Below are 25,518 nucleotides of genomic sequence, written 5' to 3'. Positions count from 1 at the left end.
TCAAAAGATGAATGTATAAATAAGGGATATTATTTAGTATTGTTAAACATTGTTAAAATGGTTAATAATAAATTATTCAAGTGTATACTAAAAGTCCATTAAAATAATAATAAATTAATAAATGTTTTAATACAAAACATTTTAATTATTTATTAATATTCTTAAAATACTTATTAACATTTATTTAAAATAATACGGACTCATGGAATAACACAGTAAATAATAGAGAATATGAAAGAGTCCTTTTAAGGCTGGGTTAGCCACTTGACAACTTGTCAAATGGCATCTTAATTATATCCTTCTTTTGCTATATTTTTTTTATACTAACCCTTCAATTATTTTAACAAGATAAGTTAGGAGGTTACCTTTTTTATAGTAATTATTGTATAACACAAGTATATATATATATATATATATATATATATATATATATATATATATATATAATCATTTGACATGTGATAGTGGAGCCCATTGTGTGTATGTATATCAAATAAAAAAATAAAAGCCCAACTACATGTTTTTAATTTATTTATTTTCGACAGAAACCAAATTTATATTTTCTATCATAAAATAATAATAATAATAATAATAATAAATATATACCCTAACTCAAAACAAAAGAATTTTCTATCATATGGTATATTTATTTGTATTATAAGTATTTTTATCATATGGTATATTTATTTTTAATTATTTATACTCTTTACCCCTTTTTTTTTATAATGTTTTACCTTTTTTATTTGAACTAAAGTATGAAACTTATTTTAATTGATCTTATATTATGATCTAACAATAGTTTTATAAATTTTTACTTTTTAAGTTTCTTATTATTTAAGATAATAAATATTTATTATTTCATTTAATTAAAAATTTCTTTCACACTATAAGAGGTAAATATTTAAAAATAAAATAAATTATAAATTATTATAATCTTATAAAACTATTAATAGTTCATATAAATAAAATCCACGCTTATAAAATCTAGTAAAAATAATTTTAAAAATTAGTATAAAATAAATTAAATTTAAGAGGCGTTACAATGTTTATTCAATTTTTTGACTGATTAATAAGGTATTTATTTCATTTAATAAAATACAATATTATTTACTTTTAATAGTGAAATTATATATTAATATACTTTAAAGTATCTATAATTAACTAGTAATTATAATAAAAACATTTACTCACACGTTAATTATAATTAACTTTTCATTTCTTACTTTATTTAAGGTGTGTAAGAATCAATTTTGAATACCTTATCTCTCTTTGTGTGCATGTATATTTTAAAAGTTTAATTTTGTTATAAATTATTATATATATAAATGTCTATATTCATAATTCTTAATCTTTTTTGTAACTTAAGATTTTGTAATCGTTTTGTTTAATTCTCATTTAAAGATATAAGATTTTTCAGTTATAAATTTAGACCTATAAAAGCATATAATTTGTATTAAAGTGAGATGATGTAAAATGAAATTGAAATTCTCTTGTTCTCTCTATATTGCTTTTTCTATTTTCTCATTTGCTCCTTATAATTTTATGTTTATTTCATAACACGTTATCAACACGAGACTCTAATATATATTTTTTCAAGAAAGGAACATTAATATTGATTAAAGGTATGATATTATTTTTTTTAATTTTTTATAGAAATATATCATTATTTGTTTATTTTAATCTTAATTAAAATTGGGTAGAGAAAAGGTTTTGACGAGGATACATTAGAATAAAAAACATTCTTGATTTTTCATGCATAAGCTCTTGCAGCAGCAATACTATAAAAAATTATTAAAAAATATTATGAATTTATTTCTTGTTTTCTTGTGACTGAATAAAATAATGAAGTTTTGATAAAAATCATGAACCTCATTTATCTGACATTGCTTCATTCCCAAAGTAAATATAACAACTCGTGACTGTTGTAACTATGCACAAACTTATTGTCCTGGTAATGGTTATGAACATGGTCGTAGTGATAATCAGAAATATACATTTCCATACTAGAAGTGAGAAAATAGTGAAAAAATTTAAAATGGTAAATGTACCCAAAGCAATGAAAATATGAAAAATATATGCATTGTGAAAGCAAAGGTCACTAGTAATGTATTTGTCATACACTAAAGCATCTTATTAATCTTTATCAAGAATCACTTAAAAATAAAGAAAAAAAGATAGAGATAAATTTTATTTACGAAAATGATAATAATTTTCTTTATAATCAAATGAGCGTTACTCATTTAGATGTTGCTAATTGTTTTGCTGATCAAGATGAAAAAAAAAATTGACCATCTCATTGGTGATAGAAGTATTCAAAAATAAGTTTATTAGTATTTTTATTATTATTGAGTTATTATGTTTTTTCTTATATGTTAATTTATGTTTAATGTATTTTTTTCTCTCTAAAAAATATAGTAATGATTAAATAATTGTTATGTATTATAATTGTTCTTTCATTAATATAGTGATTATTTAAATTAAATTTTAATATAGTTAGTGTAAATAAATAATAATAAATTTTTACCATTCTTTTAGTATCTAATTTATTTTATTATTATTTATTTTTGCAATGAAGAATGAATGTTTTTATGGACGATACCAATAATAAAGACACATATCTTGTTGATAGTGCAACAACTCATACAATTCTCAAAAATAAAAAATATTTTTCTTATTTAGTAATGCAACAAACTAATGTGAGTATTATATCGGGTAGTACAAAGATTATTAAAGGCTCTGGTAAAGCTAATATATTGTTACCTAGTGAAACAAAATTATACATTAATAGTACATTATACTTCACTAAGTCTTATAAAAACTTATTAAGTTTCAAAGATATATGTAAAAATAGATACCATAACGAAATAACAAATGAAGGAAAAGAAGAATACATATATATCACAAAAATTATCTCAAATAATAAATGTGTGTTAGAAAAATTACCTTCTTTTTCTTCTGGTTTATATTATACACATAAATATAATTGAAACACACATTATTGTAAACCAGAAGTTTACAAATCATGATAATTTTTTTCTTTGGCATGAACGGTTAGGCCATCCTAGATCAATCATGATGCGAAAAATAATTGAAAAGTCATGTGGACATTCATTGAAAAACCAGTAGATTCTTCAATCTAATAATTTCTCACGTGTTGCTTGTTCTCAAGGAAAATTAATTAGTCGACCATTACCAGCTAAAATTGAAAATAAATCTATTATATTTTTGGAAGGTATACAAGGTGATATTTGTGAACCTATATACCCATCATGTGGACTATTTAAATATTTTATGATTTTAATTGATGTATCAACGAGATGGTCACATGTTTGTTTGTTGTCAACTCGTAACCAGACATTTGTGGGATTACTTGCATAAATAATTTATTTAAGAGCTCATTTTCCTAATTATCCAATTAAGAAAATACGCCTTGATAATGTTGGTGAATTTACATCTCAAGCTTTTAATGATTATTGTATATCTATTGGGATTGATATTCAGTATCCTATAGCACATATACATACTCAAAATAGAATTGTTGAGTCATTAATCAAGCGTCTAAAATTAATTGCAAGACTATTACTAATGAGATCAAAACTTTCAATTTCTACTTGGAGACATGCAATCTTGTATGCTGCAACACTTATTCGCATTAGACCAACAAGCTATCATACGTTATCCCCTTTACAATTAGTTTTTGGTCAACAACAAAATATTTCTCATCTTAGAATTGATGAATGTGTAGTGTATGCTCCAATTGCTCCACCACAATATACTAAGATGGGTTCTCAAAGAAGGTTGGGAATATATGTAGGCTATAAATCTTTATCTACGATAAGGTAACTTGAGCCAATGACAGAAAATTTATTCACTGCTTAATTTACTGATCGTCATTTTGATAAATCATTTTTTCTTACTTTAAAGGGAGAAAATAAGCATTTGCAAAAGCAGACAAGTTAGAATGAATTATCTTTATCTCATCTTGATCCTTGAACAAAATAGTGTAAATTGCAAGTTCAAAAGATAATTCATTTGTAAGGTTTAGCCAACCAACTACCAAATGTGTTTATAGATCCAAAAAACAGTGACTAAATCATATGTGTCAGCTACTTATACTCCAATCAAAATCAATATTCCAATTAGACAATCTAATGTTGCAAATTAATCTGAATCACCTATGAAGCATATTAGACTTTTTGGTTTCAAAGATCAAAATCCTTGAAAAAAAAAAAGAACTAAGAATCAAGACAACTGAAATGAGAATATAAAGACTCTACAAGAGTCATCGAACATAATCAATATTTTAGTTTCTGAAGAAATACAGATACTTTTAAAATGATAAAATAAAGAGATTTCAATAAATTATGTCATGAATAGAATACAATGGAACCAAAATGAAGTCAATATTGATAATATTTTTTCATTTAATGTAGCATTAGATGTCATAACTGATATAGAGGATCATGAACCAAAATCAGTTAATGAGTGTAGACAAAGAAGTGACTAGGAGAAATGGAAAGATGGAATTGAGGCAGAATTAAAGTCGCTTACAAAATATCAAGTTTTTGGACCTATAGTTTGTACACATGAAGATGTAAAGTCAGTTGGATATAAATGGATTTTTGTGCAAAAAAGAAATGAAAAAGGTGAAATTGTGAGATATAGAGCATGACTTGTTGCTTAAGATTTTTTGCAAAGACCTAGTTTTGATTTTGAACAAACATATTCACATGTAGTTGATGCAAATACTTTTCGATACTTAGTCAACTTAGTAATAATTGAAGGACTTGATTTGCGATTAATGGATATTGTTACAACATATTTGTATGGTTGATTTAATAATACCATTTATATGAAACTCCCTGAAGGTTGTAATTTACCAGATGCATACAATTCAAATTATAGACAAGGTTTTTCAATCAAGTTAAATAAATTTCTTTATGAACTGAAACAATATGGACACATATGGTATAATCACCTTAGCGAATATTTGTTGAAGGAAGAATATAAAAATGATCCTGTTTATCCATGCATTTTTATAAAAAGATCATCTCATAATAGATTTGTCATAATTGTTGTTTATGTTGATGATTTAAATATCATCAAAACTCTTGAAGAAATTTTAAAAACAGTAAATTGCTTAAAAAAAGAATTTGAGATGACGGACCTTGAAAAGACAAAGTTTGTCTTAGATTACAACTTGAATATGTAAAGAATAAAATTTTTATGCATCAAGAAACTTATACTAGAAAGTTGTTAAAACGATTTTATATGGATAAATCACATCCATTGTATACTCCAATAGTTGTAAACTCACTAGATGTAAATAAAGATCCTTTCGAACCTCAGGAGAAGGATGAAGAACTACTAAGTCCTGAAGTACCTTATCTTAGTGCAATTAAAGCACTAATGTATCTTACTTGTCATACACAACATGATATATAATTTGCTGTTAACTTATTAGTAAGGTATAATTCTTCACCTATAAGAAGACATTGGAATGGAGTTAAGCATAAATTTTGTTACCTTAATGGTATAATGGATATGGGTTTATTTTACTCAAATAAATCTAAGTTTAAATTGATTGGTATAGATCACAAATAGGTTATTTGTTTACATGTGGTAGTATAGTCATTTCATGATGATCTATGAAAAAAACTATAATAGTTACATCATCCAATCATGCAAAAATTTTAACATTACATGAGGTAAGTCGAGAATATGTTTGGTTGAGATCTATTATTCAATATGTGCAAGAAACTTGTAGTTTATCTTTGGAAAAAATGATCCCAAGAATAATATGTGAAGATAATATTGCGTGTATTACTCAATTGAAAGAAGGGTATGTTAAATGAGAGAGAACAAATCATATTTCTCTAAAATTCTTTTTTATCCATGATTTTCAAAAGAATGGTGATATAAATATTCAACAAGTTCGTTTATGTGATAATCTAGCAGATATCTTTACAAAGTCACTTCCAAGTAAAACTTTTGAACAATTAGTTCACAAGAGTGGACTTCATCGCCTAAGAAATGATTGTCTATATGATGGAGAGAATTAAATACGCTTTGTACTCTTTTTTCCTTAGTTATGATTTTTTTCCATTGAATTTTTCTGACAAGGTTTTTAATGAGGCTGTATGTAATAATGTATTAAATAATAATATATATTTTTCACTAAGTTTTTATCCCATTGGGTTTTTTCTAGTTAAATATTATGAAACATATTCTCAAATAATTGATATTTAAGGGGGAGCATTATGAATTATTATATGTGTGAATGTCTATATTCATAACTCTTAATATTCTTTGTAACTTACGATTTTATAACCGCTTTATTTAATTCTCATTCAAAGAGATGAAATTCTTTGGTTATAAATTTAGGCTTCTAAAAGTATCCCATTTGTATTAAGGCAAGATTGTGTGAAATGAAATTAAGATTCTTCTCTATATTGCTCTCTTTATTTTCTCATTTGCTCCTTATAATTTTACATTTATTTCATAACAAATTTCAATTTTTTAATGTAATTATTTTTATATTATTAATTAAAACATATATTAAGTATGAATTTTAAATTAATTGTTATGAAATTTTATTATTTTTATTAATATGATAATTTATAGTTAAATAAAAATATTAAAATAATTTAATAATATATTCTAAATAAATTTGCTTTGTGACACATAATAATATGATTTTACATAAAATATTACTTAAAAATATTTTTATACATTTTAATAAATTTTTATTTTAATTAATTTAAATATATTTTATAAATTTTTATTTTTAGTCACTATTCTTAATTTGATTCATTAAGAGGCTGTAAAAATTAAATTGTTTTAGCAAGAGATATTCAAAATAATCATAAATTTAAATATATAGATTAAAATTAAAAAAAAAAATTTGAATAAAACAAAACAAAACAAAAATGATAAAATAGAAGCACTAAAAATATATTTAAGTCTAAAATATTCTATGATTATAACCCATATCCTTTAAGAGTTATACTTACATTGAGATTCTTATAACTTCTTTTAATACTATACATAAAAGGTGTATTATAAAATTAGCAAATAAATTAAATTATTGATTTGAAAATGTCTAATAAAATTAGCTTATATTTATATAAAATATCATAAAAGGGTATATTTAAAAAATTATGCGATCTATTAATTTATAGTTTTTAAATTGAAAAACAAAGGTCTATATATATATATAAAAGGTTTATTTGTTATAACTTTATATGAAAACTACAATTTTAGTATGGTTCGATTTAGTGTTTATTATTTCAAAATATTTTGATACCTATGAGAAAGTATCCTAAATAATTTTTTTTAATGATGATTGAGTTTGACTTGAATCCAAATTTTCTGTGATCAAATCTTTTCAAAAGTTTTATTCATGTCGATACTAATTTTTATTATCAATTAATTTTAAAATGTAAAAGTAATTTTTTTGACTAATTTATCTTTTTTTTAGCTAAAAAAAATTAAATCATCTTAATGTTTTGCTTAGAAACATTTAATAAATTTTTAATTTCTGTAGTTTATTAATATTTAATATATAAAAATATTTATTATTATAATTTAGTTAAAAAAAATTTGGCACTATAAGACTAAAATTTTTTGTTTAAATAAATAAATTTTTAAAGTTATGATAATCTTACTAAAAAATATTAGTTCAATTAACAATATTCATTACAATAGAGATAACTTAAAATAATTTTATAAATGATGACGAACCCTAACCTTGAATACGTTTGAGTAAAACTAGAGAAACTAAATTTAAAGGGTATGGTATAGGGTGATTCAATTTTTTCTGGCACTGTTAAGATAAAAGTCTTTATTTTTAAAACAAAGTTTTAGTTATTCACATGATTATAGATTAATTAAGTTTGCATTTAGAAGATCAAATGTTTCTTGGATTCCTATATATATGTCCTAACTTCTGAGTGAGTTTTTTAATACAACTTTTTCTCCCTTTGTGGCTGCCAATCTAACAATCGAAGGGTGGCATCCATAGGCCATAGTGTCTTTTGATTTTTATACATGAGATGCTATAATGCATGAACCACTTTCAGTCAAAAATAGAATCCAATGCGCTTCAAAATGTCCTTTGTGACGAAGAATATGTAGTATCTTTCAAAATAATGACATAGGTTCCTTGCTATGGAACTTATGCAGGATAGAATAAGTTGCAATGGGGTTATGGTTTTAGTCTTGCTACTCTTCCAACACAGACTTATTATTTTCTTTCTTCTCTTGGTTCAAGTTAAAAGTTCAAGTCTCAATCAAAATTTTCTTTTGTTTTTATTCATCCAACACTACTTTTCTTTAGACAATGACAAAAGTAAATTTTATTTATCAAATTAAATATACATTCAAATCATAATTTAATGAAGTGTATCAAATACTTTATAATCAATGTTTTCAAAAAAAAAAAAATTGCCGCAAATCTTTTATTTAGACCTTAGATAATCTTGTTGATAAATACTTGTAAGAGAAGAAAAATAGTATAAAAAATTAATAAAACTCTTCTTATAAGTTAAAATTAATTTGTAGTTTTTTTAAAAGTTAATTTCATTTAATTTATCTAAAAATGAAAGCGATAAATTATTTTTAATTTATAAAAAAAGTTTTATTTATTTTTTATATTATTTTTTTACAAAGACTTATACATAAATTCACCCAAATAGAATTTTACTCTCCTTTTAAATATGCTGAGGAGAGAAGTTTTGGAGAAAAAAAAACAATAAAATAATTTTTTGAATACAAATTTTCAATTTTTACAAATTTTGAAAATAAAAAAATAAAATTAATAAATTAATATAAATGTATTGTTATTACATTTTATTAGTTTATTTGAAAAAACATATAATTTTATTAATTAAAAATAAAAAATATTCTCTATTCCCTTTTCTTTCCTAACTTCACTATCAATCAAACATATCCTTAATTGAAGACTGTGGATGAAAAAAGAATATAAGCTGTTAAATTTTTACCATAAAACAGATATTTCGTCTGTGCGCTGAAGAATAGAAGGAATTCCTGTGTGGAAGGGTATGGAAGGTGAGTTGTTGTTATTATTCAGTGTATGTGTGTTGATTCCTAGTTTACCTTTAGCTTAGCTTAGGTTTGACGTAATGGTTAATTTATTTTTGGATCAAAATATTATAAGTTATAACTAATACTTTATATTTTTATAAATAATTGAATAAATTATAACTGTGTAATAAAATTAGTTAAAAATAATTAAAATAAAAAACTAATATTATGTTAAAATAATATTAAAATTAAATAAATAAAAGAACATTAAAATTTAGTATTTTTTTTGTAAATGATAAGAGTAAGTATGATATAAAATTATAAATTTTTTTAATGATTTTTTTAAATTTAAATTTTTAAAAACTCCTTATAGTATTTTTTTACTCGTGATAAAAAAACTCCCAATAAGTTGTAAGTCTGTGTTACTAAATATTATTTTACTCGATCTGGTAAAAATTTTTTTGACTCTTTTTCGTATATAGTTAAATTCTTTATGCATGTTAGTTAAAATTCATATTTTAGTTGTATGTGTGAATAAAAAATAAAAAATATTTTAATCATTAAATTTCAAAGAAAAACAAACACTAATTAATGATTAAGAAATACTCTTAATAAATGTCAAAACTGTATGTTGTTAAAAAATAGGTATATAAATGTGATAGGTCATTGGATTAAGATTCAATATATATTTTTTTCAAAATTTTAAAGTCTAACATGATTTGAAGGGTCTATTTTGTACTAAGTCTTTTTAAATTACCCTACAATTATATAATTTCGAAATATTATAGTAAATTTTGATAAAAAAAAATAGTATATTTTTATATTTGAATGTGTAAAGCTTAACAATTTTAATTAAACATATGTATAATTTAACTTATTCTAAACATATATATTTTTCTTTGATCTTCCCAACTATGAATAGCAGATAGACTCAAACATGAGTACATTTCAAAATATACTGGGTAGAAAATTATTTACCAAATAAATATAGGTTATATGCGTTTTTAAGTAAAATTATATAGTAATTGATGTAATCCTGGGATTTAATTATCCAATCTATTCCATATAGTTACAAAATATTTTATTATTTTTAGCTAAACAGAAGAGCTTAAAAGCTCCAAACAAATAATACAATAGGAAAGCAATCTAGGATCTCTGAGAACTAGAATTTAGAGTAAGAAAAGACAAAAAAGAGGGAAGGGGAAGGGCATCTCAAACCATCTCTTTTGAATCACTTTTAATTCAAAGGATTTGAACCTTTACAGAGACTGTCAATTGAACTCCTAGAAAGATGTCCTGAAGTTCAATAGTGAGAGGGTAAGGATTCAAGCTTTACAAAATCTCACTCTAACTTTGTCACGATTGTTGCAAATCAAGCTGCCACAGATAGCTGCATCATTCAATTTAAGTTGATCTGCAAAAAGCAGAAGAAGAATATCATTTGACCATTCCATAATCAAATGCTAAACTAGAGAGACTTGAAGAACTAAAAAAAAGGTAATTTGCATCAACTAAAGATTTCTATGCTAAACAACAATTTTGAAAAAAATAACTGCTAAAAAATAAATTTTTTCTTTCCAAAGATGTCATACAACAAAGCTTAAAATAAAGGATCAGTTATTAAACATATTTACACTAGGATTAGATTACTTTTGACTTTAGTTAATTATTAATTTTTATCTTTTGTAATCAGGATATGATTACTTTTGAATAAAATTTAATTGAATTAAACTTTATAGTTTTAATTAATGCTTATTATTTTGACAAATTTGTGGAGTTAATTTTAATATTAAAATAATATTGATATTTTACTAATTTAAAAAAAAAAAACTTCATTAAAAGATAATTATATCTTATTTAAATTGTTAATTTTGATATTACAAGTTTATACTAATAGTGTAATTATCAATAATAATTGTTTTGGTTAATATTGAAAATTAATATACACTATTAATGCTTCATACAATCAATATAAGTATACGATATTTGTATTGACAGATTAAATTTTATTGAGATAAAAATTATATCAATAGAGACAGTTTTAATGTCTAACAAATTTATCTTTTACTAGATGGCATTATAAATTAGATTTCCCTGATTTTAAGTATTGAATTTAAGACTACGTACTTTAACTTGAGCCTAAGATAAATTAGGTCATAGGTTAGATTAGTAGCCCAATTATTTTGCATAGTTTAGAAAACATATTAATCATTAAAATCGTTTGAGAGAATTAGATGCATTTTGGCATATTTTTGGATATGAATAATTGAGAAAAGCATTAATCATTGAAGTCATTTGAGAGAATAAGATGCATTTTGGAAAATTTGGATATTTCAACAGACGGCAAAGTTTAGAATTTTTTTAAGAAATAAAGGGGAAAAGGTATATCATTAAACGCATCATTGAAATTTTTTCATCAATTTCACCTGAAAAAATTGTTGAATATGTATATTAAAAATATATTTAAAAATGCATACCACATAATAATTTTTTTATCTGTTTTAAAAGATAAAATAATAAAATAAAATCATTAAATTACTATCTATTTTCTTTCTTTTTTATTATTTTTTATATTTCTTTCTTGCATATTAATATGTACACGATAAACCAAACAATACTAATATAAATTCTTTTAATAAATATTACTATTTTAGAGGTATATAGTAAAACATTCTCTAACTTTAACGAAAATATTAATATTTTTAATTTAATATTTTATTTATTTTAAAATTTAATTTATTTAATATAATAATATATTATAATTTTTATATAAAATTATTTAATATATTATTTAAATTTTATAAGTCCTAAATAAACAATCTTATTATATTTAATAAACTTTATTTTAAAATTAATTTTTATATATTTAATTAATTAAATATTTCAAAAATTTAAATTAAATTTATTATTTAAATAAGTTAAGATAAATTAGACTTTAAAAAAAAATTATAAATACATATCGGATGACCGTGCCTATTTTTAGTCCATTTATCAAAAAAATTTATTAATTTTTTTTAACTTTATAATTTAACCTTTTTTTTTTTCTTGTTTATATATATACACTACTTTTTCCTTTTTTATATAAAAAAATCTTTTAGTTTTAAAAAAAACACATTCAATTATTATTTTTAAATTTTAAAAACTTTCCTTCTTGAAATAAGTACAGATAGACACACCTTTAGTTTCATCATTGGTTTTAAAAAACAAAGTTATATCAAAGTATATTGATTCAAATCACATAGTGTCAAAATTAACAAAATAACACTTTGAATGATATTTAAAAAAAATATCAATTTAACTATAATATTTAATGATATTAAAAGATAAGTTAATTTTGTAAAATTTTATATGATTGAAAAATTAATTAAGATTTGTTACATCACTATTATAGTATATGATATATATTTATAATATTAGCTTTTATTAATTTCAAGTTAAGTGTAATAAATATTTTTATAATAAAATCTTATTATTATTTATTTCATCTTAAGAATTGAAATTAATAAAATTGTTAAAATATTTTAAATATTTATTATTAGATTATATATCTAAAAAATTTAAATTAATGAAAAATTTATATATATATATATATATATATATTAATTGTTAATCATTATAAGTTTGTGAATTCTCTTTTAAACTGTTTTTAACTTATTTAAATAATTTTTTTGATATAACTTATTAAAATAAATTGTTTTTAATTTATTCTAATATATTTATCATGAAATTTATGATATAATTAAGTTATCGTTATAGAAACAATAAATAAACTTAAATAACTTATTTATCTAAACACATCCTATACAATGGTAATATTTATTCTTATAACTATTAATTTAAAAATTTATCTCATTTAATATTTTTTTTCTCTTTCCTTCTCTCAAAGACACACTAAATAAGATCAAATGATATTGGAGGTCAAATTTAACGAAGTAATATTTTTAATAATTGTTTTAAAGACAAATCCCTCTGTTTAGGTAGAGAGGATATTTGCCTAAAAAATCACAGAAAATATTTAAAGAAAAATAAAATTGTTTGGGTTGCCACAGTCCCCTACAACCATGATTGGTAATCAAGCTCAAAGCAGCGTGACATAAAAAGAAAAACATGCGTTTAATAATAGATTAAAAACGAAGTATAATAACTTTTTAAACGGTAAAAATAAATAAATATTTCTTTAAATTGGAATACATTAAAACATCTTCTTTTCATATGAAAACTTTGCTAATCATTAAAATGATATTTTTTTGTAACAATTAATATGAAAACTTTGTTTTTAAACAAGTCATATATACCAAGTGGGGTTGGATCTTGGTTAATTTCCAACAAAATAACAAGTATGATATAAATTTATGTTAAGATAGATATTCGTATTTAGTACTTAATTCTATTTTAGATAAAATTGTCTTTAATAAAAAAAATCTTTCTTTTATTTTTTTACATAGGCGTATTAAAAATAACATATAAGTGTAGTTAATATCTTAGGCATTTTAATATTATTATTTTTTAATATTAATATTTATAACATAAATTATTAAGATAAAACGTTAATCATAGTGAAAGAATAGTAAAAAAATGAATATAATATTGCTCATAAATTTTGTTAAAAAAAGAACAAGTGGAGCAAATTAAAGTTTGGTGTCAGTAGGGGAAGCCTTTATGCACGAGTCCGCCCCTAGATTTAGAGTGCTAAATAGGGGCACTAATAATAATATTTGTTTGGATTTAGCATGTGTGATAATGTCGTCTTTTATAATCCAAATTACAGCATGAGGAATAATATAGTAAAATGAGGGGGAAATTTAGTCTAAGGGATATGCTAATAATATGCAATGTGCAGGTCAAGAAGGTGTGGCTTCCATCCAAATCCAAATTATCGTTGTTAAGCTCCAAAGTAGTGTTGCGGACACCGTACATGAACCCTTGAAAAAGGTTCAATCTCTCATTCTCAAACAAGATTTATCCCAAAAGGGAAAGGGCACTGTGGGAGCACATAATCATATGTAGTAATCAACTGAAAAAACCGCCAGCCACCACTGAGATAAATTTAGAGAGTTTCTCACATTATTATTATATTTATAATGGGCCCCCACTAACCCAGGAAAACCCAGTTGCAGCAGGCCATGGGCCCACAACTTGTTGCCTTTCTTTGATGTGACTTGCCAGCCACAATGCCTGGGCAATGATTCATCTTGGACCCACAAATCATGGCTTAGTGCTAAGCCCACTTATGCCCACCACGCCCACTCATCTTTAATTCCCTTATCCCCACCACCCCTTCCCCTCTTCTCTACAGCATCCACCTCATTTCTAATCTACGTTTTTGGATATCCACTCTAACCCTTGCTTCTTTAGATTTTGATTGGCCTTTGTTTTTATATCCTATCATGTTCAGTGGGTTATTGGAAATTTTGGATTGGAATTCACTTTGCAAAAATTAAAAGTTGGAATGTTGCTCTTGTGCGTTTCTAGCAACTTGGGTGCATATTAAACCCTTGCATCAGTTCTCTTTCTAGTTTTCTCGATCTCAAATAACTAAAATGCTTCAAGTTTGTACGTCTGGTGACGTTTTTCGTCTTATATTTTCTATTTGAATATGCAAAGATTAGGTGCCCAAAATCGTATTAGGCACGCATAGGAGATTTAATGCCTCACGGAGTGGCACCAATAAGATTGTCATAGAAGATTTGGAATGGATGAAAAGAGTGTACTTTATGCGTATAATGATGACTTATTTTCTATTCGTATAAAGTAAAATCGACCCACTAGATAAATCTTAGATTACTCCTATCTTTTGAAGTTTTTTATAGGAAAGAATCCAGTTAAACGTACTTAGTGAAACGAATAAGAACATTCTACGAACAAAATTATTGTCATAATCTAATTTATCCCGCGATAATGAATAAAAGGATTGTTGTTTTGAATCTTTGTCAATATCTGACGGAAGTTTCCTTCCGTTGTTTGTTTTTATTATTTAGTGCAAAGAGCACTAGCTAGAATGGTTCATTGGTCCAAAGTATAATTGATTGCTCTACAATGCTACCCTATCAAAAACACATTACATCTCATAATGTAACGCTACTTTATTTTACAATTTTATATTTTATAGTTCTTGTGTATTTTTAGTTACAGGGTATGGTATGGACCATTAAATCTGACTACTCATGTAAATCAATCACAAACAGAAGTACTAGGTTTAACCACTGCGTCAGGGGCAATGGTCCAAAAATAGTGCACATTGCATTCTGGGTCCTGTTTCTTAAAAAGATAACCAAAATTTTGAAAAGATTAAAAGAAAAATAATAGTATGTGCACTGTAAATGACCCCTTGCACCAGATGAGAGAAACGACCTTTCCAGCTAACGAAATTCCATGTATATTTCTCACGAGTTAACCCGGGGCTAGAAGGTGAAACAAGACCACACATTCACCAAAAAACTATATAAAATAAAGGCAGCTATTGTACCCAAAAAAAAAAAAAGCACAAAAAGGCGTAGTTACCGACCCACCCAACCCATCGAAAAAGGAAAAGCAGATATATGTGGAGAAGGAAAATAAGGGGACGTGCATTGCTTTCATAGAATCCAAGTCAAAATAATGCGCATCTAGCTATCATATATGCTTAGGAACTCCGAGGCAGAGAATAAAAAAGAAAAATGTGAGGCATTTTCGATGATCGTAGTTTGTTGGACTATGTTGTCAAGAACAAGAATCCTTCTGCTCTGCATGCCCTGTTGCAGAATTTGAAACCCAACCCCACTGCCACAATATAAAGTTATAACCCCCCATCATTGGCTAATTTCGCTTTGCTCTAAGATTTTTCAATATGATGTGATTTAATACACACTATGCTGTAGTAAATAACATTATTGATCGTACAAGCACCCACATTTGATGAGACTAGGCCTTTCCTAACAGCCTAACAGGTTACAATTCCATTACCGATCGATGCATTTTGAGCACTTCCCAGCGTCACCACGTGCTTATATGCACGCATGTTAGTAGAAAGAATCTACACATTTTTGTTATATTCCAAAAGGCTAGCGCCGGCGATAAATTTATCCATGTAAATTTTGGATACAAACAAAAACCATTGAAAGTAAATACCGTACATATGACTAAAGAATTTTTTCGATATAAAGAAGTTAGATCTTTGAATAATTTCTTATCACCGAAGAAATATTGAAAATGTAAGATAGAGGAGGCTGCTTTATTTGATGATTGTGTGATTAATTGTATGCTAGCTAGTCAGTCATGCTTACGTAATGTGATTCACGTTATTATTAACATCTCCACGTGCAGAGAAAATAATTAGAAACAAGAAAATGAGATAGAAAAGGAAAGAAGTAAATAGAGGAATGAACTGAAAGAACGACAAGCAATGATATGGTGTTACGTACATTGACATGAAATCATTAGTCGCAACTCAAAACCATTATTCTCCTAATGCTCCTAATAAGAACAGAGTTGCTTCTCGATCAAAATTTGACTTTAAGGACGTCGGTTGTTAGACAAGTGCTCGATTCACTACCCAAACAAAAAATAAATCATATACCTCGTTGATTTAAATTTTATCTATCAAAAGTAGAATTGTTAGTACCAGATTACGGGTGTGCATATAAATCTTGATTAATATTATAGGCATATATATCACACTATTAATATGTAATATCATAGACATACTATATTTATTTTCACAGTATAGTATTAATTATTTTCTCTGTGATGATTTGCTTAGAAAATTTACATCAGTATGTGCGTCAACAACGTTAACATGACATGGGATTGGGATGAGGCTCTTCAAAAGCGAAAATTATGTTGTTATGAGACACGTTTTGTGGCAACAAAACGCAGCACGGATTCTTTGGATAATCTTAAATGCAATTGGGATGGTTTTTCCTTCTCTTCCATCATTAAGTCTCAACATCTGGAGGCTCTAGTTCTTCCCTCATAGGTACGTTCCTCTTGTTTCAACCTTTTGGCCGCAATACAGCTAACGTAGTCTTCCACGAACATGAATGCTTTTCCTACCAAAACTATCCTTAGTAATGAGAGTGAGAGTGACAGACACAGCTTTAATAATAGCTAGCTGGCATTTTTAAACTTTTGTTTTTAGATTTTTCTTTTTCATATCCATTATCCTTTAACAAGAAAGTTGGACTCTTTCATGTTTCAAAGCTGTTTTGCTTGAGATATATAGGTGGGTTGAAAATTTGATAGACCACTGAGTTCCATGTAGAGGCATCTTAACAAATATCAGTGTTTCAAATTCCACTTTGCTATCAGAATTGCGCCCATATTGATTATATGATAATTCTGAAGCTGCATTGCATTTAAAATCTTAGCTTACTGATAAATATTACAAATAGTTAGCGGGACTTTCAAGTTTCGTAGGACAAAAAAAAACTGTAATTTTAATGGATGAAGCATCTATAGTTTTTGGTTACAATATGATTGGATATTTTTTTGTTTTGGTACATAAATATGTGATAATTTCATTTATAAATCTATGGGTGATTCGCCTGAGTGACTACTAATCATTACTCAAAAATCTTACAAATAGTACGGATAATTTGTGAAAAAATCTCATACTGTTAAGTTTGGTATCTTCATTGGAACAAAAACTATTCAAAAGTCTAGTGCCATTGTGCTTAAACAGTTGAAGCATATCTTCGAAGGAGTGAACACGAACCAAAGCAAAACACTACGCTTTCCCTCTCCGAGAAAATAAATAAAATATAAAAAGCTAAAGCAAGTAAAGTGAAGGGGGGAAGAACCTAGCAGCTACAAAAGCTGATAATTTATGCTACATTTCATTTAAGTTGTTGGTCTGTAGCCATCTGGCGTACGTATTGGTTGTAGTGTGAAAAGTTGGACAATGACATTTGGAATTTAGCAATGAAGAAAAGTTCAATCAAATATAATATCACCAGAGCCCAAGCATCTATCATTGAAGCACCCGAGATTAATGCATCATTAATCTCGCATAAGCAATTTCTCGGCAATTTTAGACAAAGATTTAGAGAGCATTTTAGCTAATTCGCTTATAAACAGTTCTACTTTTGTAATTCGCCCTTTTTAATTAGTGCGTATTCTGTTGAATTTATTTTAAATAATTTTTTTATCAGCTCATGAAACAACTATTAAAAATTAAACCAATAATTTATCCTAAAATAATCATATATAAACATAATTATCAAAAAATGTATTTTTTTAACTTGTAAAAATTCATTTTTAGGTTTTTGCCCTGTTTGAAAAACTAATTTACTTATCTTAGATTTTTAAAAAATTACAAAACATATTTAAAAAAAAAACACAAATAAACAATACTTACACATGACTCATGTGTAGGCAACATACCAAATGAATTTTCTCTTATAAATGTAAAAATAAAAATTAAACTTTAATAGTTAAATGTTATTATGAACAACTTTAATAATTGATTGTTTAAAATAAGAATAATACTAATAATGTTCTCTCTAACATACTCTGCTAAAATTTATAAAAATTTTAAAAAATACATAGTGAAATTCATATTATTTTTATAATTTTTAATAAATTTTATTAAATAAAAAATGTATTATAAAAAGCGTGTTGTTAGTATTACTTTTAAAATAATTATATAATTGGTTGTTATTATATAAATTAGCATTTTTTTAATCAGACACACATGTCAAAAAGGGAAATTATATTAAATTAGTCACACACACACACCACATATTTGTTGAACAATCCCCATGCTATTGGAGGATAAGGTACATGTTTGGCAATAGCTTTTCATGAATAATAATAATTTTAATGTTATAATTTTTTTTTTCAAAATAAGTTAATTTATACATGTATTGATATTAAAAAAAATAACTCACGTTTTTTTAAATACAGATTTAAGTATTACCTTAAGCTTTGCTCACAAGTATTTTACAAAGTTTCCTTTAAGTAGATTTTATTGCTAGAAGAACTTCACCTTTTAACACGAAATTCTATATACCGAATCGTGTGGTTATATGTAAAGACTCTAATACTAATATCATGTCATGGTCATCCCAAAACTTGAACTATATATTAATGAATATTATATATTAATACGTGTTAAGAGTTTTTATTTCAAAAAATAAAAATATTTATTATTAAAAAACATTTTAATACTCATTTTTATAAATTTTAAGTAATTAAATAATTTTTTTTAATATTCTTTAATATGTGCTAATTAACGGGCACAAACCATTAATTCATGAGGTCAGTGCTGCAACGATACAAAAGCTCAAGGCCCAGACAAGACAAGGCCGAGCGATAAACAACCAGAACACCAAGTTGGATAAGCACTTTGATGACAAAAACTAAAAGATGCATAAATACATATCTGTACATAGCTAGTGTTAGAATTCTTATATTTTCGGATATTCTTTTTGGTCAATTTCAACTTGCAGAACCAATGGGCCATAGGCCTGGGCTTTTATTTTTTATTTTCATTCAACAAGTTTCTTCTGACAAAAAAACAAGTTTATTTTATTTTATATTTTTGTCAAGTTTACAATTTACAAGGTGTTTAGAATAAAGCGTTTCCCGGCAGTACGTTACCAGGCCTAGGAACAAAAAGAGTTTATTATGTTTTTGGCGAAAGAGGGATTGAACAGTTTGTATGCATAGAGTAAGAGGTCTAAAAAAAAGAGTTGTGCAGGATTCATTCAGGCCCAAGCTGTCAATATATTTTAAATAATAATAATTTTTACCCTGTTGACCAAATAAAAAAATTACCCCTAAAAACCCAAAACATGAAACACTTCAAACCTTCAATCGTTCAAGATTTGTTTGAAATGAACTACATTATTTCCAATTATACTTTTTCTAATCTTTTTTATAACTTCGTCTATTTTATCCTACTTTATCATCTCTTTCTCTCATACCTCCCTTCTAATTGTAACAAAAAGTTGTAAAAATATATTTTTTCTATTTTATGTGGCCAGCAGTGTTATCACTCCGGAATCTTGAACATGCAAGTCAAGTCTAAATTGAATTATAAGTTATTTGATAACAAGTATCCAAATGTTACAATTTATTTTACGAGTTTATACTAATATAATAACAATGTAATATATCATCTTAATAGAGTAACAAATAATTCTATAAGGGTGTGTATATATATAATATATATATTTTATTTAATAAAGGTTACACTAGCTAACCAAAAACACTTATAATGCTTAATATAAATTTTCGTTGATAAATAATATATATTTTTTATTTGTAGTTTGTTGACATCCATTATCCACCGAACCCCAACTCATTGAAATCTTTAAGCAGCCTTCCACCGAGCTCTTCCTTCAAATTGCAAAGTGGCATTATGGCCCAAATACGAAGCATCTTACTTTTCCTAAAGGAATGATAGAATAAGTAAATGGATCATGGGGCCATCATTATAGCAAATGTATCAAATTTATGATTATAGAGATGTACCCCAGTAAAAAGTATCTATGAAAACGATTGTTGCCCTACAGTTCTTGGCGTAGACATTATTTTAACAATAGCCTGCATAATGAACTCAGTTTTTATATGTTTGGAATAGCTTAAGATATATATATTTCTAACTTTATTGAAGACGTTTTTAAAAAATTAAAAACTGAAGACATTGGCTAAAATGCACCTAATCATATATTGGTAAACTACTCAAAGCGTGCACAACTAACTAATCAGGAATTATCAATTAGAACATTCAGATGGCTTCCCCATCTTCCACTGCAACCATAGTAGAAATAAAAGATTTCACCCTCGATCGTCATGTTTTCTAGGAAAATTTGAATTTGAAAATTTTATGTAATTCAGTGTTAAAAAGGAACTAAAATGTTCAGACAAAGTCGTCTTTTGTGTTATGATTGGAATCTAGTGTAAGAGATTGGGAAATCAAAACTGATATTTGAAGGAAAGATAAAGATAAATTTTCAATAATTCAGAAAAGTAAATGTTAAGAGATTGAGCCAACCCCTAGTTCGCAGTCCAATCCACATTTGTGCCTGTGGATAGTGAAAATTACTTCAAAAACGTCACTGCCCAACATAACACATATCTCCGGTTGATATCAGAAAATGGAATCAATTGGGAACAGTTATACATTTACATTGCAAGTCTAATGTCATTTTAGTACGTAATATACTACATACATGTACTTATCTCTCTGGACTTCTTAAAGAAGAAGGGCCATCTTGACTTAATAGCTTGCGAGCTTTGTATATAACCCTTTTAACTACGACTTTATAGGTTATACCAAGGACATTATATGTCTCAACTAGAATCCTAATAATTTCAGATAGCTTTCTATTCAATGTAACTACTTTAATTTGTTATGTATTGAAATGCAGAAGTGCAGACACGTAAACTTATTTACTGAGAGTGAATCGAGCAACAATGAGATGATTTGTTGACTCTGGTTTTTCAAAATAGTCGCTCATATTTCTCACTAAAGTTATCTTTATCTTTCATTTTTCTCGGATATTTTAAATTCTGATGTCAATCCTCCCAAAATTTGAATTTTAACCATTTTGCTAGTAAGAGTGAGTTTTGTAATTAAAATTTAATGTAAAAACCATGCAGGGTAGGACAAGCTTTTCAAAATATATTGGATAATTGAAATGTAAATAGTTGAGTGAGACACATGTATCATTTGAGCGGTTACTTTCCCTGTCTAAGCCTTGTAGTTTTCGCTTTGTTTACATGGTTCCACATCGAATATGTAAATAGAAGTCTAGAGGATCCCCATATCATGATGACAACTATGAACTAAATCATAAAGATGAAGAAGGGTATTCTATGATTCTTTCTGGTAAAGCATAAAAATTTAAACCTAGTGCTACTTGCATAATGACTGGAGGGGACCATTTTTCCCATGCTCTCAAGTGCATTACCGTCTTCATTATGGCATCCTGACTTTAATTAATCCCCGTTTCACACCTTAATTACTTTAGTCCGGCTGCAACATTTTCCGGATTGAGGAAAAGGAAAGAGAATAAAGGTAGTTCAGAAATTTCCACAACCTAGACCTAAGAAATTTCCTACTTGTTGCTGTCAAATCATATTCGTACACTTTACCATTATATTTATCTATAACTTTATACACTGTCATTCCATGTTAACATTTTTTAAAATCCACATTTTTTGGTTTTACGTATATTTGCTTATGTTTAAAAAGTAAGAGACAATTAGACAACAAAAGAAAAGAAAAGGGTAACAAAATATTTATGAATTACTTTATCGATAATCCTTGTTAATTAACTAGGCGTTAATGCTTCTAGTTAGACTTGAAAAGGGTTTGTTCGTTCGAATAATTTGAATGATTGTGTAGCAGGGGTGTCCCTTGAGAAGCAATTAAAAGGAAACTGAGTTCAAACTGATCTCTAAGCAATGATCCCCACTCTCTCACACAACAAAGTTGTGGGTTCCATAGGAGGGGTCGTTTGGTAGTTGAGGTTGAGGGCGTGTGTGTTCGTGGGTACTAGCAAAATAACAAGAGGGCATGACATCTGGCATGGGCTCACTAGGTGTAGCCATGATTGGATCATGAAGCAAGCCTCGTGGGCTTTGGCTTTCCATTAACTTTTTTTCTTTTTAAAATATTTTGGCTAAGCACTAACACAGGGTTTAATTTTAATTTTGTTTAAATATCCCGTGACCCCAAACTCAAAAGGAGGGGGGGGTGGGGACCAAAAAGTAGCGCAATAAGAACTAATTGAACAAACCAATAGATAAAGGGTAGGAACACCTAGATAAAGGCTAAAGTATAACTGCATAAGCTGTCATTGCTTCCCTCCTTTCTTTTTAAAACCTAAACAAACCCGAAACCACCCCAAGAAAATAATACCACCATTCGTACACAACAAGCACGAGATCTAAGGTGCAGTAGCAACAAGTACACACTATACACACGCATAAACCCAGAAGAAATCTAAACAAGCACGATGATGAAGGGAAGAGAAACCAAAGCACAAGCAGCACCCTCAGCAGATCTATTAGTATGTTTCCCCTCTCGAGCTCATCTTACTCTAATGCCCAAGCCCATTTGCAGCCCAGCTAGGCCTTCAGAGCCCAACAAACGTCACCACCACCGTAAGAAATCGTTCTCCAAAGTTGGCGGTGGCGGTGGCCAAGCCAGTCCTCTTCTATGGGCCAAAACCAAGTCAATGGGCTCCGAAATTACAGAACCAACCTCTCCAAAAGTGACTTGCGCCGGACAAATCAAGATTAGGCCCAAAACCACTGCTTGCAGGAGCTGGGAATCGGTGATGGAAGAGATAGAGAAAATCCACAATGACAAGAAACAAAGGAAGCGTTTCAACTGGGCCGAATCTCTGGGTTTCAAGAAGGAGGTGATGCAGTTCTTGACTTGTTTACGAAGCATAAGGTTCGACCTTCGGTGCTTCGGATCCTTCTCTGGAACCGACATCGCCACAGAGGAAGAGGAAGAAGACGAGGATGACGTTGATGAAGATGAAGAAAACCACGAGGGGATGGAAGAAAACGACAACGAGGCATCAAAAACGGTTTTTTCGAAATGGTTCATGGTGTTGCAAGAGGAGCAAAATGGCGGGTTTCGCAGGGAAGAAACAAAGGAGAAAGACAATGTGAGAGATGGCGATGATGTTGATGGACCGAGTGTGCATGTCCCTCCTCCGAACGCATTATTGCTCATGCGTTGTAGGTCAGCTCCTGCGAAAAGTTGGTTGAGAGGGAGTGAAGAGGATCATAATGAGAAACAGGGGAAAGGGGGGGAGAGTGAAAACAGAGAAAAAGAAAAAGAAAAAGGGAAGGTGGAGGTAAAGAAAGGACAGAGTTTAAAGTCATTGATAGAGGAAGAGAAGAGAAAGAAAGAGAAGGTGGTGGTGATGCGATGTGACTCTGATTTTTACGGGATTTCATCTGAGATTGCGAAAGAGACATGGATTGTTGGTGGGATGAGCGATCCCATGTCTAGGAGTCGAAGTTGGAAAAGATGATCATTTCATCACCCATCATTACTCGGTACTCTGTTGCTTTTCTTATAATTTTTGGTTTCACAACTGCCAAATCTAATGTTAAAATTCCAGTGTCCGTTTTTTTTTTCATTTATTTCGTTGATCTGTACAGTTTAATTTCTTATTATAAGTACCCGGGAAAATTTTTCTCGCGTGTACCTGTAAGAATTTGTTCTGTAGATTCTTACTTATTTCTTAAAGTAATATGTAATTTTATTTTTCTTAGTTACAGAGTATACAATTTTATATATTTTCTAATTTTTGTGCTTAAATATTTGAATTGCAGTTCGTTTCTCACTTTGACTTTGAACTTTGGTGCCCGTCAGCTTTTTCTCTGTGGCCTGGTTTGGATGTTAAGATTGAATCAAAATTGATACGAGTGTTTATGCTTTGGATTGTAGCGGGTTTAATTTATTTTTTACTTGGATATAAAATGTAAATTGGGTCAATTATTTAAATTTCACTCCACCACAGTTAAGATTGCAAGATTAAATCAATTTAATAAGTCAACAAATTGTATCAATTTTAATATTATAATTACGATCATGAAAAAATAAATATAATAATAAAATTAAGATATATTTTACAATAAATAATTTTAAAAAATAATATCAACATATATTATACTATATTATATAAACATTGTGAATTGAGTTAAAATATTATATCATTAACACATAAGTATCAAATTTTAAAATAATAAGATGCGTTGAGCATGTTAGGATAATACAAAATATCAATCGAACACGTTGAATCTAATTTTTAACTCATCAAATTAATCTTAAGTCAAGTTAGAATAGTGAAACAAGACAGATTTAAATAAAACACCCATAAAAATTATTAGAATGACTATATCTTGTGTCAACTAATAAATACCTCTTAGTCATGTATTTTAAGCTCGAAATTCTGTTTGTTTTTTTTTTTTCTTCTTCTATTTTCATTATAAATCTATCACTACTTATTATTTATGAATTTTTTTATAAATGATTTAACATATTTTTATCCTTGATAAAAAAAAATGCCAACTTACCTGTGTTTAGGACAGGTTAACGAGTGAGTAGACCTAGAGATTAAAAAGAAAAAGTAATACGTGCCTTTCTCACTAATGGAACAAAAAAAAATTAGCAGAATTTATCAGTTAGTCATATCACTTTCTGAGGCTAAAAAAAATTAGTAAATTTTATTTTATAGTAAAAAAATGTAGTGCAATAAAAAGAGATAAAAATAATTAAAAAAATATTGTAAAAAATGTGTAAAATTAATTGGTGATTAAATATGTTTTTGCCCACTCAAAATACTCTAATTTATTTTGATTCCTAAAAAAAAATTGTTTTAGTCCATATATTTTTAAAATTTATCAATTTTAATGCAACATTATTATTAAATAATAATGTGATTAATTCGGATATTATTACATATTACTTTTTTATAAAGTCAAATCAGTAAGAAAAACCAAAATTAATAATTTTTTAAA

At 26.9% G+C, this 25,518-nt stretch overlaps 1 protein-coding gene across 1 annotated transcript; it reads left to right on the top strand.

The window, feature by feature from the left end:
* The first annotated feature begins 22,863 nt into the window (after positions 1-22,863).
* On the top strand, positions 22,864-24,103 carry LOC113852850 (uncharacterized protein DDB_G0283697). The gene has a single exon (XM_027483236.1). The coding sequence runs from the start codon at positions 22,992-22,994 to the stop codon at positions 24,024-24,026; it is 1,035 nt and encodes a 344-aa protein (XP_027339037.1). The 5' UTR covers positions 22,864-22,991; the 3' UTR covers positions 24,027-24,103.
* The last annotated feature ends 1,415 nt before the right edge of the window (positions 24,104-25,518 follow it).

The sequence above is a fragment of the Abrus precatorius genome, unplaced genomic scaffold (assembly GCF_003935025.1).
Source record: "Abrus precatorius isolate BTA unplaced genomic scaffold, Abrus_2018 Scaffold10, whole genome shotgun sequence".
Taxonomy (NCBI): domain Eukaryota; kingdom Viridiplantae; phylum Streptophyta; class Magnoliopsida; order Fabales; family Fabaceae; genus Abrus; species Abrus precatorius.
This window is presented reverse-complemented; position numbering and strand designations above follow the sequence as displayed.